The sequence below is a fragment of the Coturnix japonica genome, chromosome Z (genome assembly GCF_001577835.2).
Source record: "Coturnix japonica isolate 7356 chromosome Z, Coturnix japonica 2.1, whole genome shotgun sequence".
In the NCBI taxonomy this organism is placed as follows: Eukaryota; Metazoa; Chordata; class Aves; order Galliformes; family Phasianidae; genus Coturnix; species Coturnix japonica.
The window spans coordinates 14,067,264-14,088,804 of NC_029547.1; the positions used below are offsets into that span (position 1 = coordinate 14,067,264).

General features: G+C 36.8%; 1 protein-coding gene across 1 annotated transcript in view; it reads left to right on the forward strand.

Moving 5' to 3' along the window:
- The window catches only part of LOC107305887 (interleukin-31 receptor subunit alpha-like), a 53,919-nt gene that overhangs the window by 28,572 nt on the left and 3,806 nt on the right, over positions 1-21,541 (forward strand). The window contains exons 2-14 of the mRNA XM_032441320.1: positions 510-560; positions 4,228-4,339; positions 8,229-8,395; positions 9,573-9,712; positions 10,451-10,586; positions 10,727-10,809; positions 13,068-13,278; positions 14,128-14,286; positions 15,319-15,441; positions 16,006-16,158; positions 17,792-17,935; positions 18,739-18,835; positions 21,090-21,153. Of these exons, the coding sequence (XP_032297211.1) occupies positions 510-560; positions 4,228-4,339; positions 8,229-8,395; positions 9,573-9,712; positions 10,451-10,586; positions 10,727-10,809; positions 13,068-13,278; positions 14,128-14,286; positions 15,319-15,441; positions 16,006-16,158; positions 17,792-17,935; positions 18,739-18,835; positions 21,090-21,153 (1,640 nt within the window). The remainder of the gene's footprint in view (positions 1-509; positions 561-4,227; positions 4,340-8,228; positions 8,396-9,572; positions 9,713-10,450; positions 10,587-10,726; positions 10,810-13,067; positions 13,279-14,127; positions 14,287-15,318; positions 15,442-16,005; positions 16,159-17,791; positions 17,936-18,738; positions 18,836-21,089; positions 21,154-21,541) is intronic.

A 21,541-nucleotide genomic window follows, 5' to 3' on the forward strand; every position in this document is an offset into this window, starting at 1 on the left:
TATCCTATGCACATTTAAGAATCTACTTGTTACGCCTTGCAAACAGCAAGGGGGAATGTTTCTACTTTTCAAAAGCACAAAGTTAGGATTTTGTAAATATATTTAATAAACAGAACCTTGAAAGTCCAGCACACTAACAAGCAGGTTATTTATATTCAACCAATGCAACTATAGCTGGTGAAAAGGAAGTTAGAAGAGGAAATGTAAAGAATAGACTATAGATAGTGAGATGTTGATGGTAATCATTATGCTTCTTTTCAGAGAAGATGAAGAACTCTCTGCTTGCAGCTTTCATTTTATTTGCAGCAGGTGAGTTTTCATTTGATGTATGATTTACTACTGTTTATGCATAGTAAAAATTATAAAGTTTACTCAAAGACAAGAATGTATGACTTAAGTAAGTCATTACTGGATTAAAGGCTCTGGATAGGAGAAAATACAATTAGTAATAGATTTTCCTATTTATTTTACAGTTGTCTTGTTAAATGCATTCTTTTTTAATTCCCTAGATTCCTGCAACTGCTTAAGCTGGGATTTTCCATTTTGCAAGCAGCTTCCAGGTGCGTAAACATTTCTCACATGAATACTGCTTAATGACAAAGATGGAGATATTTGCTGATGGAAATCTACCAGCTGAAGTGACTGCATTTGAAATATGGCATAGGGCTTTTAGGTTGGAATTCAGAATGCAGAAGCTGTGAATTTCTGATTGCTTCCAAGACATAGTTCTCCACTGCAGGGCTGAAGGCACAGGGTCTATTTATGTTTCTAATTTCTGGGGGCTTCCCAGTGGCCTCCTCAAAAGATAATAAAATCTGCAGCATTTATATGAACAAGCTTTTATGGTTTAGATTTAATTAATACATTACCATCAGTGGCAAAATGGATCATTCAAATATGTATCAATAGAGTAAGGTGGTTATGCGGAATTTATTGAAGGCAGAAATTACCCTACTTGCTAAGAGCCACAGCAGGGAAGATATATTTTTTAGTACATAGACTGGCTGAGCCATCATAGTAAGACTGTATTTATCTGAAACTAACCATGAATTATTTTCTAAGACTCACTGTTGTCCCATTGAACTAAATTCAAAGTGCTACTAAGAATACCAGACAAATAAGAACAAAAACAATTCTATGCCTCATCTGTCTGCCTGTCTGTTTCTTTGTTTTAAAAAGGAAATTAGATTGTGATATCTTTGGTACAGGGGAAGTTTTCTCTTTGTGTTGTCTTGGTACAGGCCTAAAAATATTGCAAAGTATACAGGAAACAGCAATACACATTCTTTCAGGGAACCAAAAATGAACAGGGTAAAACTGAATGTGCATATGTACACTAAATCTCCCAATTGTAGGACAAGTGAAAACACAGTAATAAGGTATTGTGAGCTGAAGAGTGTAATATAGAACTTCAGTATATGGGCTGGGGCAGCAGGTGTGGGGTAAGCTCATAGACAGTTTCCACACATAAAAACTACTCTGATACTATTTTGCCTTGACTATTGTTAAACTCCCTCATAGAAGAAAACATCTTTTCCAGTAAGACCAAGAGCATGAAGAACAACACAAGCCCCCACTCTTCTTTAAGCAGACATGTCTGCAACAGTGTGGTCACCACTTGGATCTCAGTTAATAGAAATTATGTGAGGAAGAAGTTAACAGAAATTCTGTAGAAGGGTGAAAAGCTTTCCATTAGATTTCACACTCAACAACCTCTCCAGACCTAATATTTCACATGTTTTCAAAAGCAGCATATTACAAACATACTGACATGAATTGTTAAAGCAGTTCCAAAGAGGTTTCTTTTCCAGGTGTTTATTTAAAAGAAAATAAGAATTCCCAAGCCAATGAAAGGGTCAGTTCAGAGTAAAAGAAGGGGAGAATATGAGAGCAACTGCTCTCACATATCAAGCAGTTGCTCCTTTTCCCAGTTCTTAGAGCACCATGTACAGAATGCAAGTGAGCAAGATTTGTTTTGGTGGCTGGGCTAGAAAGCAAAGAATTCCATAACTATTTATATTGCTGTAGAAACAAGCAAGACCTGGTCTCCACCTTTCAAAAGGGAATCTGCATGTACCCATAAATTAATGCATCAAAATTTCAATGGAAATGGACATTTTTTCTGGTAGGAGACAGAGGTGTTGTGAAATTGTGGTCTTAAGTCAGAGCTATACTGACAAACTTTCTCATCTAAATCTGCTGTTAATATAATACAAAGAAATCACTCTGAGTATGGAAAAGAGGAGAACTGATCTTTTATCACATAACTGGAGTGAATTTGATAACTGGACTGTAACACTAATTCCAGAGACACATATTTACTTATTGAATATCAAAATTTCCTGTTTAATACTGATAAACTTATTGGCATCTTATTAAACTTATCATGCACAAGAAAATTAGGATCCTATTCAATATGGGAAAAAAAAAATTACATTGAGTATCCATGCATTTTACTTTTATCAACTTTTCTGAAACAAAAGAAAACATGACCTAATAACAAAAAAACACACCCTCATTTTCTTTCTGCACCTTTTTTCAAAAGTGTGGGTGATACTTTGGCTGATTCTTCTGAACTAGTACTTCAGACAGAAAAACACAAAGCAAAAGGACAGTCAGATTTTATGACTACAGTTTCTGATAAGAGATTTCTGAAATACTGAAGTACATTTAACCCCTACAGACTAATAGATCCTTTAGGAACATCATTAGTGTTTAACTCTGTAGTTAAACAGGCTGAACCACACATATGCTGAATTGTGAAAACAAACAAAACAACAAAAACAACAACAAAATCTTTTACCAAAAATTAATCAAAGTCAATCTGTCTGAAAGTTCATGCTCCTGCTTTCTAACGCAATCTTTACGAGTCTGGTAGCATACAGCAGACTATGTTTCTCTTCTGAACTCCACAAAGTTGGAGATGGACAGTTTTGGACTAAGTCTGGAGTCTGGTCAATATATTCTTGAAAAATAGTCCTATGCTCCACTGGTGTAATGATTTGCAAGAAATTCCCCAGTAAATCTTTCTGGTTGGAAACCGTAGAAATACCACATTTGTACTTAGTGTTGATCATCAAAATGCCAGCCCTCTCTCTGTTTTTCCCCCCACACTTAAAATTAATTGATCAAGAAATAAATTATTGCATGGAATTAATTTCTAAGATGTGAGTGAGGTATACGAGACCCTCAGTTTCTGCCTACACTTCCCAAAATGTCTACTGACTCATGTTTGACAGTCAGTAAGTTACTACTGCCAAAGCTGTTGCCACATGCATTTTGTAATCCTGTCATCAGGCAGGGTTTTCCCCCACACCGGACAGTTGCTCCTTGTTCTGCAAAGTTCTCAAGCCACAGTGACTCCCCAGTGAATGTGCTTTGCTCTGAAGATCTGGAGCAGCCTCCCAAGAAGGTTCATACATGATTTCATACATGTTCCAGCAAGAAGCTGAGTGGTGCCACACAGTTCCTGTTCCCAGTCTGTCACGTTAGTAGAGGCACTGAGGGCACAACAGACGCAGTCTAACAGGGGGAGAAGGTGTGAAACCACAGAAAAGATAGCTGGGAGGCAAAAACCAAAGGTATGCTAGGGTAGAGGTTTCATAGCAATTCTGTCATATGCTGTAGGGGAATTGCCTTACAAGAGCTTTCCTCAAAATCACCCAAATAGATGATAAAAAATTAGAAATGCTTCCTAGCACTCATGAAATTATTTTGTGCCAAGGAATGTAGTAGTGCTTCCTATAGCATGAAGGTACTCCAATCAGACTAGAATAAAAAGAGTTCAAGCTCAAAAGAAGTGCTGGGTCAAGCAGGAAGCAACATTGTCAGTGCTGTGGGAGAGAAGTGCCGATCAAAGGTGTCACAACACTGAAGCTGTAGGAAAGCAAGTGTCTCCACACTGCACTGTTTGGTGCAGAATAGCTCTTAAAGGAAATACAAAACATAGGGAGAATGGTCCTTTTTCTACAGTCACATAGGAAAACTATGTTTTAGTTGGAAACATGACTGCACTAAATGTTTCTACCCCTTCTTTAAATGTTAGTGAGCTGCTTACTTTGAGAATAGATGTGGCATAAGATGTGGCAGCAAATTTTTCCATTTTACGAAAGTACAGCTTGTTTTATTTATTTATTTATTTATTTTCCTATTTATCTTGCCCCTGTTGATGATAATAGTTGTTGCTCTGTGGTATATTTCATATATTTCATATATTTCATCTTACAGATTGGGAAAATGAATTATCCTGTTACAAAGAACTAAGTGAGGACTTAACCTGTACCTGGCTGCCAGCACCCAGTGCTCCAAATTTTATTAATTACACCTTATTCTTAAAATGGTAAGTCTAATAGTCACTTCAGAAAATGAAAAGTTATCACTGCTGTCTGGTCAGTCTTACCTGCCTAAATTGTTTCATACATATTTAATTGCATTGTAGGTTGTTACACAATTTTGATCAAGCCTTTTCTCACACCTCATCTGTTCTTACTGGCATGCTAATAGCTGCACATTTTAAACTGAAGGGAGAGTGACACTGGCAAGCACACTTGGTACTAAGCAGATACTTCTGTTTGCTTTATAATCAATGCAGAAACAGCTGGAATTTGTGCTTGAAGAGATTTACAGAAAAGTTTGAAATAGGTGCATAGAGTCAACAACCATCTATCTAATCTGACGAAGAGTGATGTACCATTCTCTAATTTCATGAGGAGTGCCCAAAAAAACTACTCGGGATTGGATTGAGAGGACCTCAGCTCTAGCAACTGTACTTACCCCTCTCTTCCACAGTTTCATTAAACTCTGAGCAAGCTGCAAACTCCACCTTCTCCCTTAGTTTTAAAGAATAGATAACAGAACAACATGTAACTTAGTAACCATATTTCAGAGAAGTGACACTAGCTCTTCCAACCAGTAACCGTCTTCACTATTCTCTGAAAGCATGGAAATCGTATTAGAACTACCCTTCCTCCACCCAGTAAACACTGTTTCATTCAAGCAAAGATTTCTTCTTTCTGCAGTTTGCTAGTCATTAGTCATCTTTCCAGGCATCAAAAATCTCTGTTTGAAACTTTATTTCCAAAGGCCACCTTAATTAATTGCTTTTATTTTTGTCTATTACTTGTAGCAAATATTCAACACTAATGTGATCTAAGTTTTTTGAGTTATCTTATTGCAGTTCCAGATTAGCAAGTTCAATAGGTGAAATTAAATTGTAGACGTTAATAACAAAATATGTCTATCTTCAGTAGCTCCATTTTTTTTAAAGAGAGCTAAAGCAAAGAACTCAGGTAAAATGTAGATGGGCAGATTAAATCAATATCTGCCCACTGGATTGTTAAAAAATAAAAATAAAAATTGAAGTATGTGCTGCTTCTGTATCTTCATCACAAAAGGGATTTTCCTCACATTTCATCTTTGTATTTGGGATTCGCCATGAGATTAAGGGCATGTTTAGAAACAGAGAACTGACATCAGAAACACAATTTTTACCATGAGACCATATGATGGGGCACACAGTTTATGATACTGTGTGCTGTTGGCAAATTCTGATACTCCCTGATGATTATTTTACCAGAGCACAATGCTCTTTGCATTAAAAAAGAGCTGTAGTTAGAAGCCTCTCCAAAAGCCAAGGAAATGTCTCTGCACTGGGAAATTCCCCAGGGAGATCTGCACACTGCAGAGCAGCACAGCAGCAGCCTCAAGGCTGAGACTGCTCTCCTGGCCACTGTGGCTATTTTCCCACTGGAAGAACAAGTGGATGGCGATAAATCCCAAACCACGCTGAATTTGTTGTCTTGCCTCCTTCATTTTTTCAGGAGCCCTTATTTCTTGGAAGGGGTGAAGCACTTGTGAAATGGCTCTTTTTCTACAGAGACACTGTCAGCTAGAGTATTTGTAATGTAGTTGCTCCTTGTATGTCCAGTCAAAATCAGAGTGTATAATGGGTAAATTGCAGAACTGATGTTATGAACAGAAAAGGCAGTAAAAAAATGGCTGGAGTCAGAACTTGAACCTTCAGCCTGATAATCCTAGAGAAAAATTTTCTTCTCCCTTTTTATTGTTTTAGAAGGAAAATAATAAGCATTTGAAAGAATGTTTTTTCTGCTTGCCTAGAAGATGACATCACTCCATCTGCAAGCAATGTTAGTTTAGCATTGATATTTTCCCTTTTCTTTGCTCTTTACAATTTAATTGTCAGGAAGACAAGGATTAAAGAATAACACTCCCACAGAGAAGTTCAAACCAAGCATTCAACATCATGGTTTGAAATATTAATGGCTGATTCACAACTAGTCTGAAAAAAAAGAAAAAAAGACAAGGGAAGCTTCCAGGAGTTTTGTTCCATTATTAAATATTCTATCATGATCAGCACATTTAATACTTGAAGTATCTAGGTATGCAATTAGTATGCTTATCCATTTATTTTTAAGAATGTTGAATTTGAACAGCTTTAGCCTTGAAAAATCTGTTTTGTATGCATCAGAGAGAAAGCAACAGAGCAGGATGTGGGGGGAAGTCCAAACAGATTTTTTTCTTTACACATTCTTTACATTCACATGTACTCCCAAATGATATGCTATTCAGGACTATGTTTCTGCAGCAGCTGCTAACATGAAGAACATCTTTGCAGAACTTGAGCTTTCACTACAGGTCACAGGAAAAGGCTAAAACCTCAGCTTGCTTCCAGAATGTTGCCTCTTTAAAGATAATTTTGGGACCGCATACACTGATTGCCTCCTGCACTTGCTCTTCTCCCTGCTGTTAACTGCTTTGAGCAGTGGTTCTGGATGATTTCCATATGTCCAGTACAACCTCAGCTATTTTGAGACTCAGTGAATTCTGGAATCCTGTCTGAATTAAATCACAGAATCACAGAATGACCCGGGTTGGAAGGGACCTCAAGGATCATGTAGTTCCAACCCCCCTGCCTAGCAGGGCAGGGGTGCCTGCTAAACCTAAATGGTTTGGGCCTTAGTAAAGTAAACTACCTAAATGGCTCCAGGTACTTCTGGGCAGTCAATACACATTATGTCCACTGGATATTTTAAAATTTATAATAGAGATTTGGCCAGCTGTTGGCTTCATTGACAATCAGGGTCACTCAAAGTATGTTTCCACTACCTAATCTGAAGCATATAGCAATTATGAAAATCATTTCTATGTAAAAGCCTTATTGTGCAGTCACATAAGTTGAAGGCACTTTTAATCTTGCAAATATACTCTGTAGATGGTAGACCTGCCCTACTAACTTTCACCATGACAACTTCAATTGTCACACAAGGCTGTTGAAGGAGAAGAAGGCTTGCAGACTTACTTGAACAAAACTAGTGATATTTTCTGCTGCTGGGGAGTACAGTTAAGCCTGCATAACAAATCATTTGTAAACAAAGTCACAGGGAGATTTTTTGTTTTGGTACACTTCTTGAGTGTTCTTGAAGGTAAGTGAGGATGAAGGGGTACCTGCTTATGCGCCTCCTGCGTAAATATTGCAGTATCTGTAGGTGCACGGGATACAAACTAAAATTAAAATTAGAGGTCCAACTTTTAGTTGGAGACACATGGGAGCATCAGACACCAGCAACCACCAACTCTGGAAGAAAACAATGAAACTTCTTGGACTTTCTGTACTGTACTCATACCTAGATTTACTTAAGAGAAGTCTATACAGCTGAGGAGAGAGGGGTCTTTCAAACATCAGTGTCTTATTTAAACATGAATGCCCTGTTTCTGCAACGCATCATTCATAAAACAGGCATACAACTCATAAAAACAGACATTTTTCATATGTTTGTCATAATTTCAATTCAGTAAAAGGGAGTATTCTGCTACTCAGAAGGAACTCATGTTCCACTGTGGTAGGTGGGAAGTAGACTTTATGCAAGTAATTTCTAATCTAATATTAACTTCTAAAAGCTGCTTGTGTCCCATTTTAGTCCCAAAGAAAACTACACAGAGTTTGTCTTTTATCACACTGTGCCTCATAAATGTAAAGAATTTAGCAGTTCTACAATACACAACACGGATTTGCAAGTTTAAGCTAGCTAGAATTGCTCGGGTACCAGAATGACATTTGCTGTTTCAAGCTGCTCAGTCCTCACCTTCAGACTTCCAAATGATGACTTTGTTTATGAGTACCTGGACAGCTATAAGTTGTACATACAAAAAATGGTGTAGGATAAACCAGCAAAATGTTTGGCTTTCATTCTTATTCCTCTTCTCTGAAGGGAGAGAATCACAAAACTTTTTAGAAGAAATACATCATCACCTTCCATCACAATAGAACGAAAAAATCTCTACATGAACCGTTCTGCATCTATTTGGATAGCAGTGAACTATGCCCATGCCAGCTGTGTGAAAGGAAAGAACATCTCAGTTACACCAAGAAAAGCAGGTATTAATTATATCTTCGTTATTTGTATTACTGCAGTATCCTGCTGAAGCAATGGTAGCATTTTCTGCAAATTATTGTCAAAATGTTAACTTCTGCTATACACTTATCCTTTTCACTGATTCAGCATGCTGCAGTTTGGCTTCCTTGAATGAAATCTTTATTGAAGTCCATGGCAGAAGTTCATCCATTTTCATGGTAACAGGACTTGAAATGATTTGCTGAACTAGAAAATACTGATACCCAAAAAATTATATTGTGACATTTGTGTACCATATTTCATCAGCTTCCTCTGTCTCTGATGGTTTTTGTAACTTCTTGATCATAGAACCATGGAACTATAGAATTCCTCAGGTTGGAAAAGTCCTTAGAGATCACCAAATCCAACCAAAATCTAACCATACTTCCCTAGCTCTAACAACTCTTTACTAAAATAGGAGAGAGTCATAGGTATACAAGGAACAGGCTGATGCAGTAGCATATATTCAAGGAATTTTTTCCACAGACATTAACATTTTGGGAAAACTTTTCAAATTTCAACTATTTTCTAAGACCAGTTAGCTATTACGCAGTATTACAAGGGACACATGAAAAAAATAAATCCTTTGAACTCTACACTGTAGATACCTATTCACTGATTCTCTGCAGCATACAATCACTGAGTTAACTACAAGTTCTGAAATCCTAACCTTCCCAGACTAACAGTGCTTCTCATTGCTGAAAGGCACTATCAGTAAAACCTAAATTATCACTATGACCTCCCTGGGAGATTTTCAGAGGGAAAACTATCCACTTGCATTAAGAATTACATAGCTAAACACAATTGCTGAAATTGGAAGCTATTAAGAAGTTCTGGAAATGTTTCTACAGTTTATGATTAGAGGTATTCTTGACATTTTGATTTTGCTTTTCAGACTTACTGAGCACCTGTTTATAGAAAGGATTTTCCTGCTATCAGAAGAAGAGTTCACAAAAGAATTGAACACACAAAAGAGGAACAGCCCTTATTTGTTGACACTGTAAAGATTTAGTTAATACCTATTTTCAGTTTTTTAAAGCCTCACAGTGTTCAGTATTCTCAGCCAACTCTTCCATTTTTAGTAAAGCACATCCAATTCACGCATAATGTCCAAAGTTTTCCTGCTTCTCTCGTACTGATGACATCTGTTCCCCATTTCAGGGAAGTGTTTGACACCATCTAACATAAAAGCATATCAGATCACAAAGCAATTGGTAATAAAATGGAACTTACCCACAACACTTACAAAATATGAGTTGAGATACAGAGAGGCACTAACAGAAGCCCCTCAATGGACAAGGGTAAGTATTTCCATATGCCTCTATAGAACATGAGGTTTATTATCAGCTCAGTAGTACATAGTACATACAGCTACATGACGGGATGTAAACAGGACATTGTTGTAGCACACAAAAATGTGGACAGCAAGTAAGCACAGCACATGATTTGCTCGCAAATCTCACAGTGGTCTCTTAGTTTGATGCTGACAGATTCTGAACTGTTTGAAAGAGAAAAGTTAGTAGTTTTATGCTGAAAATGAGAAAACCAGTAACACTATGTCATATGGTTCATTAACTTGTCAATAGGACACAACAACCAACAGAGGAAAAGCTGAAAATCCAGAGAGGGTATCAGAAATGGTACAATCCCAAGATCTGATTACACTTTAATTAAAAGACCATATTGCTTTCTGTACTATTATCATAACAGAACAAGTTGCTCTAATATTGTTCTTCAGAATGCCAGTAAAGATCAAAGTCAAATAAGTGATAATTTCTCAGTGCATGTAATGCTGAATCCATTTCCAAGAGGGGGTGAGACTTGCATTACTGCTTACATGTACTGACGGAACATAATTAGTTGAAAAAGGGAGTGTCATCTTTCAAGTATGAAATAAAATTTGCTAATACGTGTAGTGATTCTTCACCAATGATGGAGACTGCTACTTTTGGTCAGAATAATGCTTTTTTGATTGAGAAAACAGTTAATATAAGATTGTCTTATTGCTGCCACACATATTAAAAAACATTTGCTTTTAGGTACCCATAGAAAGCAATGCTGTCAACATCACTGTTTCAAATGCTACATCTTCGTATATCATTCAGCTCAGATGTATAAACAAGGATGGTCTTCACTGTGTTTGCATTTGGAGTAGAGAGATGTTGGTCCCTCACAGTAAGTTAATTTTATGGGAACAAGCATAAGTGAAAAACTCTTCCCCAATTTTATAATGTAGTAGTCAAATACTGTTGAAAATATTAAGGTCAACCCAATTTGTATGAGTGCATGTCTCCATCTTTTCTCATGTTTACCAGAGCTCATGAACAAGCCAAGAATATCATACAGTGCAACTACAGAAATATCACCAGGCAGAAGAAGTCTTCTTCTTAAGTGGGAGGTAATTTTCTCTTTGAGTCTGTGTACACTATGTTATAACCATACCATTAATTCATTACTTTATAGGGGAAAAATAGACTTTCTCACTGTATCAGGACTACAGTGTACAAGAAAAAGGTATTGAATATTGAACTTGTGCTTTATCTGTGCATCTTGTGCATCTGTATGGTGGTAAATCGGGTTCTAGAAATTAGCAAGGGAAAGCCACAATAATGTATAAACTTTTTAAATTTACAGAAACCTTCAAGCTCAAATCGCTGACCAGAATAAAGATTCTTTCCAGTTACTGGTGAACACTGATGCATCTCAGACTAGCTATGAAAATAATTTTCCTTGAAAAAACCTTATAAGCTATATACAAGTGACATATTTTGTGTTAGACACGTTCCTAAGCAGAATTCTTAAGAGAATTAAGAAGTAAAAAGAAAAACAAAAAACTTTATAGAAAAGTATTTTGTAAGACTGCTGATATAAAAAATAAAAATTCAGAAGTGCAAATACTTTATACTGAGAGAGTATACTGAGAAAGTAAATGATTCACTTTATGATAAATTGTACGTGGCAGTTCCAATGTTAAGAGAAGACATTAGTCACTGCTAATGAGCTTTAATTTAAAAATACCTATATTAAATAGAGAATCAAGGTTAGGACCTTCCTTCAGGATTACTCTTCTTCTAAACTAGTATACTAGCATCTGGACAGGGAGCTAGGAGATATGGTTTAGGGGTTTCCTGTAGGTATGGTAAAGGGAGGATGGTTTGACTAGATGACCTTATAGGTCCTTTCCAACCTTGTGATTCTATGATTCTAAGTAAGTATACCTTCAAAGGGGTGAGGGAAAGAGTATATTCAGTAATGACCATGTTAAAGTGAAAGGGAAACAAGAAGTAGGGGGAGAAGTGGGCTCACCTGCCGTACTTGTTTAAGCCAATCTCAAACAAACATTTAAAAAAAAAAATAAAAAAAACAAAAAAAAAAAACAGTTTTAAAATGTCAGAGACTACCTGTAGTTCCTCTGATTTTTTTATTTTATTTTATTTTTTATTTTATTTTATTTTATTTTATTTTATTTTATTTTATTTTATTTTATTTATTTATTTATTATGTTCAATGTGTAAGCTTTACATAGTTTGGACAAAAGGGCATAGAAAAGATGACTTCAGCTCTGAACATCCAACTGGGGAGTACACACTATTTTTATAGAAATAACAGATCTCCTGCAGGGCTGCGCAAGATAGACAGTGCTTCCCCTTCTTAGTCTAAACTCTGTTGGTTTCTTTTCATATGTTGCATATCCTAGGAATAATTTCCCCTGCATACACACCTTTTCCATTTTCAAAGCCTGATTAGAGGACACTATTCCCCAGCAGCTTCATTAGAGCTTCAAACAGTGGGATCAGTTCTTTCTTCAGCATCCTGGGAAAAACTTTTGTTGTTTCTATTTTAAGAGCTCCCAGCCTTAGCAGTATTCTCTCTCAAGACATATGTCTTTGCCTTTTAAGACTACTGGACGTCATCCTCTTCTTTGTTACTCTGAAATTATCCAATTATTTCGTTAAGAAACTCAATCTCCTAGCTTTGTGTTAGCTTTACACTATTAATTGTGTGCCAAGGTGACCAAGAAATAATTACCAGACTTGGTATCAAGTGTTGCAGAATCCCCAGACTTCGATGTTTTTATTTCTATTTCTAACCAAATTGTAGTAATTTCCATTTCTGTGCACTAATTTTCTAATCTCTCATGAAGATTAATACAATAGAATAATGACTGAACCACCACCTAAAAATTTCTATCAATGACTATAGAACATGTTTCAAAGTTGTAGTATAATTACCAGCATTTATCCTCAAAGAGACTAGATGCTTAACAGAGACTAGTAGATGAATACTCCCTGAGGCATAAATTGCAATTAAACACCTCTCATTAACTTTCAAGCTCCTAATTATGACGGATATATGTTCCAGTGAAGTGTAAAGAACATTGCAGCTTCTTCAATGCAGCTATTACTAATTGGATACACATTACTAAGATTCCAATTAAGCAAAAACCTTAATCCTGTGTTTAAATCCTTTCAATTTAAGAATGCTTTTAGTATTAAAAAAAGGGTTTGCTTCACTAATACCTGATAGTCCATTTGAAATAGTATGATATTATCCCCAACATTAAATATGATATTTTGTTTCTATAATTCCATTGCTCTTAATTTTCTATGCAGGACATAATAACATTTATAGAATAATAACCTTTTTTTCTTTTAGGTAATGCAAAGTGAGAATGCCATTGGATACTACATTGATGTTGAAAGAATACCCAATAGTTGCAGGAATTCACCAGATCGCATCATTCTAAAGGACAGAGAAGTTCTTCTGAATATCTCTATGGCTCACCATAGGATTAATATTTCTGCCTATAACAAAGCAGGACAATCTCCACAAACCATCTACACTGTACCAGACTTCTCTGCAGCAGGTACTTACCATTTATTGATTTGACTGGTGGAAAAGTTTTACAAGCAATCTCTAGACTACCTTTTGACAGTCTTTCAGATTGTTATTAACATACTTTTGAATATTCATTAGGCTGATATTTTTTCGTAGTAACAGTATTATATGCTAGAGAGAAGGGACACCATCCAGGGGGACCTGGACAGGCTTGAGAGGTGGGCCCCTGCCAACCTCATTAAGTTCAGCAAAGCCAAGTGCAAGGTCCTGCACCTCCCCTAAGCACAGACTGAGAGAACTGAGGCTCTTCAAGCCTGGAGAAGACATGGCTCCAAGGGGACCTTATAGCTGCCTTCCAGTACCTGAGAGTAAGTTTCAGCCAGAAGGTCTTCTCTAGCTTAATAACCTGTCTTAGAAAACAAAAGAATATTTAAGGCATTTTGCATTTTCTGCAAGAATGTGAAACTCTGTTACACAGCTACAAAATGTAATTAGCCCTATCTCCTCCCCCAGGTAAGAGCGATCTCACAGTTCTGACTATAGCAGTTAATAGCAGTACACAGGAGATTGTTTAGCAGTGTTAGACATCCCCTGCCTGAGGCATGGAACAGCCATTTCCCCTGTTCCAATTTTAAGGAATTAAAGGTCCTGAACAGCAGTTAACACTGGAGGTCCCAGATACTATGGCAAAGTGCTAGTTACTAAATTTCCTTTACTGACATAAAAGAGCAGGCATTACCACATGCAGTCATCCACATGTTAACTACTTAATGAAGAATCTTCAGATGAATTAGAGAAAAAGTGAGAAAAACACTGATAAGGGAAGGGACAGACTGCTTTCCTGTTCATTCATAACTAATGGTATATTTGTTCACAGATTTGCCTGGCCAAATCAAGGTTAAACCTCAGGGAACTAATGTAGTCATCACCTGGATTCCAGAATACAGTCCAAAATGTTTTGTGGTTGACTGGGGCACTCATAAAGAAGACATGCGCATGAAAATTGTAGCTACGGATGCTGGAAATTTCACTTTAGGTAAAAGAAATAGCTACATCTCATGAAGGCAACATTTCACTTGTTATTTTTGGTTGGGGTAGGAAGGATTTTCATCCTGTTTTTAAGAGCAAACCAAGGATCCAGGTAAGTGTACCCTGTCCAACAATGAGAGAATGTCTGCTTTTAAGAAACATCAAAGCAGGGAAAAAGAAGATCTTTTAGAAGGATTCTTCTAATCAGAGCTGGGCAAGAAATGTAGCTAAACTGCAGTTGCTGGCAAGGGGTCTCTCCCTCCCTAAATTTAGGCAGAGCTGTACAGCACTTGCTGGCTAACACAGTGGCATTGGAACAAAAAGAAGTCTTTCTTGTCCCTAATTTCAAATACAAATGCTCTGCTGCAGACTTTCCCCTGGGATATTTTTTATCCCCACAGTTGTTCTTGTCAAAGTGCAAATTCTCAACTGCTGTACCTACCAATCTGGGCATGAGAAGCCACTAGTGGAGATCAGTTTACAGAACAGTCATCCAAAAACTCTGTTAAAACCACATAAGTGATTCTTGTAGATACCATTCAGAACTGTCTTTTAGGTACAGTATAGAACATTTAAGTTCAGGTTTATGTGAATAGAAGCAATGTTTTCCTCAGTCCTCCTGCAATATCTGCATTCTCACATTACATCTAGTTGTTTTGCATGTTTTTAAATATGCTGGCTGGGGGAAATATTGGTCCTTGAACTTAGATGTGTAAACTTATTTTTGTTCACTACTTTTTATACAGCAGGTCAGCTTTTCCAGAAATGGATCGTTGTAATACATGGCATCTTTGATACACAAACCAGAACTACATCTTGTTCTGCGTTTGAAATAGATTCTGTAAAGTACTAAAAGGCAGTGAGAAAGGATTCATATCTTTTATGTTCAGTGTAAAGAACTGTATCTTTATATTGCATTTTGAGGCTCAGGAATATATAGGATCTCTACTGAAAAACTGTAAGGTTGCTGTCCCTCTTCCTCTTCTTTCTCATTCATAACGTTTCAGTAAACTCTGAAATATGTTTGTTTGTTTTCCAGACAATATTAATCCGTATAAGCTGTACAAAATCATGGTGCATGCATCTGATGTGTGTCAGTGTGAAAGTTTCAGAGCACATGAAAAGACTTTTGGAGTGTCCCACTTCTACTCAGTTGAAGGAGGTATTCCTCTTTTTAATATATTTATGTTCCTTATATTTCTTCTCATTTCCTATCTGCAGCAAAACAAACAAAGTCCTACATGTTTCTTTTCCTGGTGACTTAACATGATTCTACAGTTAGCATTGCCTTTGGTCCCAGCAATCATTCACTGGCAATGAATGACCTGACTGCTTTTCCTTACTGACAGGACTATATAAATACACACAACATTACAAAAGAACAGAAAGGAGGCACCTGAGTTGCTACTGCTCCTTGTGGCTCAAATATAACTGTAACTGAAGTCAGATTTTCCAACAGAAATTCAATGATATATAGCAAATTGAAATCAATACAGCTGTGACTGCTGGAGTAAAAGTGTTTGGAATGAGGTTTGCGACAGTGTTCACCTGCTTGGGCATTGCTCAATATCTGGGAGTTTTACTGCATGGAGTTCCTCTTTTGTTCTCCACCCTCTATGCTGTACTTATGACAACTAGAATGAAGCAAAGATCTTCCTGGGTAGCAGCTAGTCACGTATGTCTATAGCACTGATGTTAATGTGGATCTTATTTTCTGAATTTTAAGTTCCTAGGACAGGACCCACTAATATAACAATTCTGAATATCACAAAGCATTCAGCATTTGTGAAGTGGTCTGAAATATCTGCTGAAGATTGTATGGGCTTTCTCCAGGGATACAAAATCAACTACATAGATTCATCAAAGAAGAAGTTTTTAGGTAAGTCTCCATTGCTCAGAGCATAGCAGTAGTTCAGTGTTACAACAGAAAATTTTTCATACACAGCCATTAATTGATTTCAAAGCACTCTACTGATTCAGATTTCCCTGGGAACAGAGTGCTTCCAAAGATCAGCTTCTGGTTAGGGTTTTACTGCTCTTAATGACTTCAAGAAAATTATACATATTCACAGGAACACCTCAGATTAAATATTGATAAGAAAAATTCCCTTGAAACATACAGTTTTAAGACAACAATAGAATTTCCCAGTAACGCTGAAAGGAAGATATATGCTTTCAGTATTTCTGAGGTCTTACAGTTTCAGTCACAATACTTTTATGCTTCATTGCAATTCAGCTAGGTTTGGCTCAGAGCATTTTTTTTTAAACTCTATTGGCTATATTGGTAAATTTTTTCATACTTCTTAGCTGTTTTGAAAGACATGGTTGTTGATTTCATTTTTTAGAAACATTTTCTTTAATTGATAGCATTATTTATTGTTTAACCACAAAAGATAAACCTTTTACACATTGAAATACAGCTCATAGCTATGCAGCTGTGAGCTCAAGCTACTTAAGTTTGGGGGAAAAAAAAACACTACCTTTATCTCTTTTGTGAGACATGCCATAAATAATAATGCATTAATTTTGCACATATTGACTTATAAATACAATTAAGACATATTACGGAAGACAAATAGCACCTAAGAAAGGAAAAACAAGGATTCTATAGCTCTTCCTGGTATATGCATTCAGAAGACTACAAAAAATAACAAAAGCTTGAAGTTTTCAACTCTGTGTCCCCTGAAGTTAGCTGGAGTTTGATGGGGAGTCAGGGGAGTCTGCAGGACTGAACTTAACTTTTTTATTCATCCCTAATGATCACTACAACAGTAACACAACAGCAGATGGCCATATTTTCCAGGTGGGAATAACAATTTTACTGGAGAATCCTAGGGGACCTGCAGGCTACAGCACCATTTCTAAGATCTCAAGTTCTCAATAGCAAACTTGAAAAATAATTTCTGCCAAGTTTAAGGTATTCTACTGCACTGCTGATTGCATTATTCTAACTTGAGGAAAAGTCACCACATCGTCAGAAAAGAGGGACTGAGATCAAAGTTCTAGAAAGCAGATGAAGTTGAATAAATTGATGTTTTTCTGTACAAACCCCAAAATAATAGTACTGATACTGACTGATGTGAATAACTACTCAATACTGTAGTGAGGGTAACGCAAAGGTCTTGTCTTGCAAATATCAGGCATTGCTTATATGCAGTTCAGATGCTTTGCTCTTTCAGTGTCCTTATTTCAACTGTAACAACAAGGGGTTTTCATAAAACCATAGCACAGCATGTCAGGTGTATAGCCTATTAAACACAACCTACTGTACTTATTGCCTAATTATCCTGGTGTGCCAGAATCTCATGCTTTTTTACAACTGAAAGCTAAATGCATGTAAGTGTTTTCAAGAATCTTATACCCCCACCCAAGAAAATCTGCATAGTGTGATTTTCCAGGTGTGGATCAGGTCATAGGAATTTTGCCTTTTTCCTAGTCAGCTACACAGATACAGACTCAAATAATAGAGTTCTTCTCATCACCCCATTCTATAACCACTCTTGTGTTTTCAGCTGGTAGCATCAACTCTTCTACTACAAGTTACCATCTTACTGGACTTAAGGAAAATACCATCTACTATGTACAGATTTCAGGATTCACTAAAGCTGGAGAAGGATCACCATCTTTTTCACAACCTTTCAGTACTCTAAAATACGGTACTGTGGAATCTGTATGCTACTCTGTTGACCAGCAGCAATCTTGGCTTTATACTCCATTGTGCAAAGCATTATTCTACACCCTTTCTCTTTTCCCTGCTTTTCAAGGAATAACAAAGTGCTCATGCACAGGATTTATTATTCAGTTTTTGGCTTACTGATAACAAAGGCAAAATTGTTCATTTGCTACAGATGAACTGCGTATCATGAAACTCTGCCTCTATTTCTTTACCTAACATACAAAGAAGACTTAGCTTGGGCTCCTCATCTTTGTAACATTTTATGATCTTTTCATGTTAGTTATATTAACTGATCTTTATTTATTGCAAACTCTTATCACAGGTTTCAGTAGTAGAAATAATCCACCTTTGACTTATGAAGTTCAGTAGTCTTTTTCTTGGCAAAGTCTTTATCACATAAATCTGGTTTCCAGATAGATACCTCAGCCAAAACATTCTTTTAACAAAAAGGTCACTCTTTCTATTGTGGCTGGCAGTTGATCAAACCTTCTGTTTTCTGATAACTAGAGTCTTTTTTATCTAACATGTTCTAACGTTCACTGGCAAGAATTTGCTTGTTTCAAAGGTGCCTCAATAAGCTAAGGTCAATACCGTTATTTTTATGAAGTTCCATATATTGTATTCTCATGTCTTTTCAACACATTATCAGTTGGACTGAGCAGGAATCCCAAAATATGAGTAAAGTTTGACTTGTGTTTAAAATATATCTGCAGTGGAGACAATAACGCCTCTCTATACTTGACAGCACAAGTCTGATTCAGTCTTTCTGTTGCTCCCCATCAGAAAAAGGAGAATTTGAAGGCTTAATGACTGGCCTTTGTTTCAGCATGATGTTTGCTCTGATTTTTGTACCTATGACATGTATTCTGATGCTTAAGAGGTAAGAAGTGAATATTGACTAATGCTATTAATAACAACTCCCTTTTACTTAACTCTGATTTTCATAGCACTGATAGCACTGTTATTATTTATTATTTATTATTATTATTTTTTTGTCATTAGTTGCAAATCAATTTAAAAGTACAAGGAGAAAAACTTACCCCATACACTTACATAGTGAGAGAATTTACAAACCAGCAATAAGCTTATTTAAATACTTTGTAAAAAATCTATAATCTTTTGCTTTTGATAGAGTTAACTAATGATTACTTTCCATCTCAAATACCCTTGATAAGAGCAAGGATTACTTATCAAAATAGAAAATGGGCTATTGATAAGAAAACAATGGTGTATTTAATCAATTTATTCTTTCATTCCCAACTCATGATCATGTCTTCTCTATGGAAATGCAGAAATTCCACCAGTATGCATACATACAAATGCTGCAACCGATGCATTTTCCTCTGAGCACATGTAGCTGTTACTGTACAATATTACTCACGTATGAAAATAATTAGAAGAAATGAGGAAGAAGAGAGAATAGCAAGGGTGCCCACAAGATATGGATGAGGAAAGCGGTCTTCCCCTCAGATTAATCTGAGGTGCAGTACCAGGGCCATATACTAACAATGAGGAAAAAAATGGCTTGCATAGTAATTGATTCTGATACTCATTTTCTCATAAACTTAGTGGCATACAACCGCTCTGATCACTATTACAATGTCCTGAGATGCCACCTAGCCTTATTTTCCCTTTAGAAAGTACCAGCTTCAGAAGCTGACTGTGAAGCCCTCAAAAGGGACTAACCAGACACAAAATCTATCTTTACAGGGTCAGTGAGATCAGGTAAATCTACAGCTCTAGGCTTCACCTTAATAAAGTACTTAACATCTAATAAAGTCTAGATTTGACTTTAAGACCAGACAACACTGAAGTCAGTGCTGAGGCAAGGTGATGGCCTAGATAACCTCATGCTGTTTCTCACAGCTGTGCTGACATTTTTCATGTGGATATGAGTCATTGCCTGAGGTCCCACAGTGCAGCTCTGACAGCAGCTGCTGGCAGGGAGAAGCTCAAAGGAAACGTGCTGAGAGATGTTCTCCAGCAACCTGGGGTGGCAGGAGTAATAGTGTGTCACCATCATGTCCTGTCCTCCTGGAAAGGAAGGAGAAAAAAGACCCTTACCTCAGCCTGATAAATAGTGAGGGAGTCAGTTGGGCCTGCCCAGTGTCACTGCTTTCTAGAGATGCTCCTTCTCAAGAAGCCCTTGCTTTGTGCCATTCACAGGATGAAAGGCAGCTTCTTCTCCCCAAAGCTGTCAGAAGCAAAGCAGGGAACAGCCTCCAAGGCTGGCATGTACCTGTGGAGGTAACAACCAAGGCAGATCAGACGGCTTAGAGACCAGCTGTCAGTTTTGTGGTTTTGAGCCCCAGGTATAAGAAAGGAGCTGGAAAGAAAGGGCTATGAGAGGGCTAAGGACAAACAGCCACCTGAAACTGATAGGTATGGCACCACTCTGAGCCCTGGATCAGATCTGAGGATCAAGCTTTGAAAGAAACAGTGGATTTTGATTTTGCAGCATTTTAGAATAAATTGTCTCTTCTATGGTAGAAACAACCTAGTGATGGTATGTTTGTGTCAGATAAAACGGTGTGATATTACAGTTTCTTCCAGAAAGGGCTTGAACTCATAGTGTGAGAAAAGAACAGTACCCATGTTGCTCTCCATATTCCAGCTTGCATATCCTAAGGAGACCCTTCTACAGACCAGAACTGTGATCTGTGATTATGAAGAATTTAAAAACAGAAAAATATAGGTGGTTTTTTTTGTGGGGTTTTTTTTTTTTTTTTTTCCCCTTTAAGGAAAACTGAACCTCTATGTAGAAAGGAGAAAATACCCCCTAAAATAGAAGTCTGTGTGATTCTGTGAAGTCATCCTACAAGTCTTCAAAGAATATAGAGATTTTTGTGGTGGAAATGATAATGAATTAGGAATATGTGATGATAAAACTATAGAAAGACACAACATTGCCAGCTACTGTTACAATTAATTTGTCCTCAAATAAAGATACTAACTCAGCATCTGAAGGCAGTCTAACAAGTTTTTAATTGTTGTCATGCTTAATAGTCATTGCAGAATATCTTGTTTTGATGGTCATGAAAATGCCAATAAAATGTATATACAGCAGTTAATTTAAATGGACAGGAAGTGCCAGTTATTTAACCTGTCAATAAACTAAGAATATTTATTTACAGGTTGAAAATATCATGCTGGTCCAGTGTACCAAATCCAAGAAAGAGCAGTGCAATCCAAGAAATGGCAAGTACAATTCCATCGTGTGAAAAAAAAATGTACTCGGAAAATCTTGCCTGCTTATTAGTCACTAGCACTAGCTGTTACTGTTTTCACACTTCATCCTAACATAAATCTCATTTCAGCAGCTGAGTAGCATCAGAAACACACAACTGGGAAGGTTATTGTTTAGGCAGAGACTGTACACATCTTTTAGCTTAATGAAGGTTCACAGACTCCCTTTGAAAACACTGTAGAGCATATTTAAATGACTTGTTGTTAAAAGAACAAGTCTTTCCTCTTGTACATATCAGTTTATCTCCCAAGTCTCAGGCTGCTAACTATTATCGTTTTGGAACATGAACTTGTACTGTTTCCTTTTAAAATCATTTTGATTTTCCTGGCAGACCTGAAC